This window comes from Populus euphratica, unplaced genomic scaffold, assembly GCF_000495115.2.
Source record: "Populus euphratica unplaced genomic scaffold, PopEup_1.0 scaffold96.1, whole genome shotgun sequence".
Classification (NCBI taxonomy): domain Eukaryota; kingdom Viridiplantae; phylum Streptophyta; class Magnoliopsida; order Malpighiales; family Salicaceae; genus Populus; species Populus euphratica.
The window spans coordinates 126433-130884 of NW_011499978.1; the positions used below are offsets into that span (position 1 = coordinate 126433).

At 31.8% G+C, this 4452-nt stretch overlaps 1 protein-coding gene across 1 annotated transcript; it reads right to left on the reverse strand.

Annotated features, from left to right (window-relative positions):
• Window positions 1–1743: 1743 nt before the first annotated feature.
• On the reverse strand, window positions 1744–3516 carry LOC105139621 (cytochrome P450 89A2-like). Its single transcript, XM_011046120.1, has one exon. The coding sequence runs from the start codon at window positions 3408–3410 to the stop codon at window positions 1881–1883; it is 1530 nt and encodes a 509-aa protein (XP_011044422.1). The 5' UTR covers window positions 3411–3516; the 3' UTR covers window positions 1744–1880.
• Window positions 3517–4452: the final 936 nt, after the last annotated feature.

A 4452-nucleotide genomic window follows, 5' to 3' on the forward strand; every position in this document is an offset into this window, starting at 1 on the left:
CTCATGACTATGTGTATTCAAGAGGAAGGGAGGTTGGTAATGGAACTAGGAGAAAATTCAATGCTAGCAACACGACGAGAGGACTAAACTCAAGCCAACAAGAAGAAAAAAGGTAAAATGCCTCTCCAAGTTGAAATTAAAAAGGAATCCATATGTTTATTTTATAAAAGAAAGGATATATGAAGAAAGAATATGTTAAATCTTAGAAATGGCCTGAAAAGAAAGGTATTTCAATCTTATTTGTTTGTAATGAATCTAATATGGTTGATGTTAATTATAACACATGGTTGATTGATTTTGATTCTACAATTCATATTTCAAATACCTTGCAAGGTATATATGAATCCTAAGGAAATAAGTGGGAAGTGAGTAACATATATATGCAGGAAACAAGATGTATTTATATGTAAAGGCTATAGAAACAAGTTATTTAACTCTAAATAATGGTTCGGTTTTAGAGTTGGAAAGGACTTTTATGTTTCAAAATTTTCTAGAAACCTAGTTTCAATTTCAAGACTTATACCTTTTGGATATTCCATTAAATTTTCATAAACTTTTAATTTGTTTTATAAATCTGATTGTGTTGGAAATGATATTTTATCTTATGGTCTTTATTGCATTAATTTTCAAAACAATATAACTTATAGTTTAATACATGTCCACAATAGCAGTACTATATGTGTTATTAACTAGGATTCTAGGATTCTTATATATTATGGCACTGCATATCAAAACATGTCTTTGTAAAGAGAATTAAAAGATTAGTAAATGATGAGATACTTGGTACTCTTGATTTTATTGGTTTTGAAATTTGTGTGGCTTACATTAAAGGAAAGCAAACCAACAAGTCAAAAAAAGATGTTAATAGAAGTTGAAACACAATAGAAATTATTTATACTGCTATATATAGTCCAAACATGGACACATATGGTTAGAAATACTTTATCTCTTTCCTAACAAAAATAAAGTATTAAATGCTTTTAAGATTTTTAAGGTTGAAGTAGAGAAATATTATGAGAAAAAAATTAAAATTAAGAGATCAAATATAGATGAAGAATATTATGGCAAATACATAAAGGATTGACAAACATATGGTTTGTTTATAAAGTTTCATCAAAAGAATGGGATATTTGCCTAATACATCATGTTTGGTTCATCATACAAGAATGGTGTAGTAAAAAAAATAATTAAATATTATTAAAAATGATATAAAATATACTTAACAGCTTTAATCTACTAAAATCCTTGTCGATTAAAACACTAAAGATAGTAGTGTATATATTAAATCGAGTTCTAACCAAGTCTAATCCAAAAATACTATTTGAGTTATTAAAATATTTGAAACCGATTTTACAACATATGTGCGTCTTGAATTGCTCATCTGAAATAAAAATTTATAATCTATAAAAAAAAAAAATAGAGTTAACAACTATTAATCAATATTTTATTAGATATATTGAAAGATCTACAGGGTATCGATTTTATGGTTCATTTCACAACACTAAAATTATGAATCAATAAATAACACTAAAATTATGAATCAAAATAAATAAATAAATAAATAAATAAATGGGAGCGATCAAAGTATAGGAGCAAGAATAAATTGGTTAAGCAAGGTTAACACATGTTAATATTCATTCCATGTATTTAAAATCATTATGCCCGTAAAATAAAAATAAAAATTACAAACATTATACTTCGAACATTACAACAACTATTAACATGGTAATATCAAAAACATTCTGAAACAACATAAACTTCAATTTTTTTTTTTTTTATTATTATTTCGTAAGTAATACAGCCGCCTTGTCAAAACAAGCCACATGTAGTGACAATACACAAACATGTACAGATAGCACACACACCCTAACTTCTGCTCTTCAACTTGCAACTCTGCGCGATAAGTGGGCGCGCAGTGGATTCTTCATTACAATGGTAAGTTCTTGCTTCTCAGAAAAATCAATATCATCTCCATCCACAGCCTTCCACTCAAAATTCAAGATCAAATTGGCCACAAAATATTCCAAATGAAGCATTGCTAAACCATAACCAGGGCAGATTCTCCTTCCAGCCCCAAAAGGCATCATCTTAATCTCTCTACTTCCTGTTATATCAAATGCTTCCCTTTCACTATTCAGAAACCTTTCAGGCTTGAATGCCATGGGATCCTCCCACGCCTTCGAGTCCCAACCTATATCAGCTACCATGAAATTTACAGTCCCATTTTTAGGAACCAAGAATCCACCCAGCATTGTATCTTCAGTCACAGCATGTGGCAACACCATACGTGCAGGAGGGTGCCTCCTTAACCCTTCTAAAATTATTGCTTTTAGATAAGGCATCTTTTGTAAATCGTCTTCTTTAACCACTTCCTCTCCTTCTCCAACAATCTCTTTGATTTCCAGGAGCAGCTTCTCTTGAATTTGTGGATACTTAACCAAATTTGCCATGATCCACTGCAAGGCTGTTGTGGTAGTATCCGTGCCGCCATTAAGGAACTCGTTGCATAAACTAACAATTTCGAGGTCATTAAGCTTTCGTTTCTCATCAGGAAGTTGCAGATCCAGCAGCGTATCAACATAAGACAAGACATACTCATCCTTATTCTCATCCATATTTAATTTTCTCAACCTCTGTTCCTTCAACTTCTTTCTTTCTCTTATCAATGGAAGGATTACATCTTCTCGGTCCTTGTGAAGCTGCAAGAACTCTGCCCATCGTTTACGAAGCACTATCTTGCTCAAACTTGGCCAGAAATTAAGTATATTGAATCTACTTATATTCACCAACATGCGACGCTGAACTTGTTCGACCTTTTGAATCTGTTTCTCCTCTAATTTGTCACCGAAACACATGAACACTAACAGACAAAACATAGCATGCTGAAAATGATCAACTACACGAACAGGGTCCCCAGACTTGGACAACAACTTAAATTGGTTCATCAAGATATTCAACACCCATTTACGAGCATGACCAAACGTCTTAACCCGCGAAGGATGGAGGATTTCTGATGTGAGGTTTCGACGGAGGAGGCGCCAAGTAGGACCGTAGAATGAAGTGTTGATGCTATGCTCATAGGCAAGCACTCTGCTTGTAGCACGAGCAGGTGGGCGGTTAGCAAAAACTGCCCCTTTCTGGATCAAAGCAATGTAAGCAAGGGAGCGATCAGCTATAAAGATGGCGGGGCGAGAGCCCATGTGGAGGGTGACCATCGGGCCTAGCTTTTGGTTGAGGGAGCGGATGGCGCGCTCCAGCTCGGAGGTGGATTTACGGATCCATAAGATGTTGCCAATAACAGGGAAGGTGAAGGGGGCTGGAGGGAGGTTGTGAGTTTGGGAAAGAAAAACATGGTTAAAGAGGAAGGCACAGAGTGAGAGAGAGATGAGAACAAGGAGCCATATCTCCATGTTTTTGGCAAATTAAAGAAAGCAGGATAAGGAATCTTTATCTTTCTTGGGAGCGGCAGATAATCTTATTTATGGAACGAGGAAGTCATCTTTTCTTGTGGAAATTAATTAATTAATTAATTAATTTTTATATGCCAGAAATACATAATTCATATTTTGACTATTATTTATATAAAATTCAAAATCTCTACAGACAGAGAAAGATCAAAGAAATAATGTTGTTTATATCCTGCTTCGATATGTAGCCGCCTCACTTATTGTTTACTGTATAACTTCTGTAAACCAACAACCTCAGTTAAATAAATTATAAATCGAAGAAGAAGAAGACGACCTTGATATAACTAGCTAGTTGATTCATGTTTTGCATTAGATAAAATCTTTATTTAACGCAATAAAAGAATTTATAATGCATTTTTGACATGTTTTCTGGCACAAATAAGATCTGTTATTGTGAATTAAAAATTTAATTCGTTGATTTAATAAAATAAATCTAGAATTTCATGTGATAATATTTTTTTATATAAAGTATCGATGCATACTAAAAACCAGTTGGAAAGATGAGAAATGGATGTTAATTACTAACCTTGTTTTGTGAAGAGTCTCCTCAAATCTTTTTATTTAATTATATGACTATTAAATTTATTTTATTTTTTTAATTTTTAATAAATAGAGTAATAATTTAAATTTTATTAAAACAAAATGATTGTTAGTATAATTCCTCCTTTCCTTCTTGTTTTTTTAATATGAAGAAATATAATTTTTTTATCATGTATCCTCATTATAGTAACAAAAAAAAAACCGAGATGTGAAATAATGATAAAAGCAGTAGCTTTCTAGTTAAAATCCCTCTCTCTCTCGTCAAAGTATACTTTTTTTTCTTGATATTTTCTTTATTTAAAATATACTTTTTTAGAAAAATCTCATCATAATCATAAAATCAATTTTTAATTAAAGAAAAAAACATTTTAATGATGTTGACATTAATACATAAAAAAATATTAAAACAATACATCACATGCATTATTGTGCAGAACTTTTTAGT

Bases quoted from the DNA above. Each gene is read 5' to 3' on its own strand.
- LOC105139621 (XM_011046120.1), bottom strand. From the start codon at position 3,410: ATGGAGATATGGCTCCTTGTTCTCATCTCTCTCTCACTCTGTGCCTTC.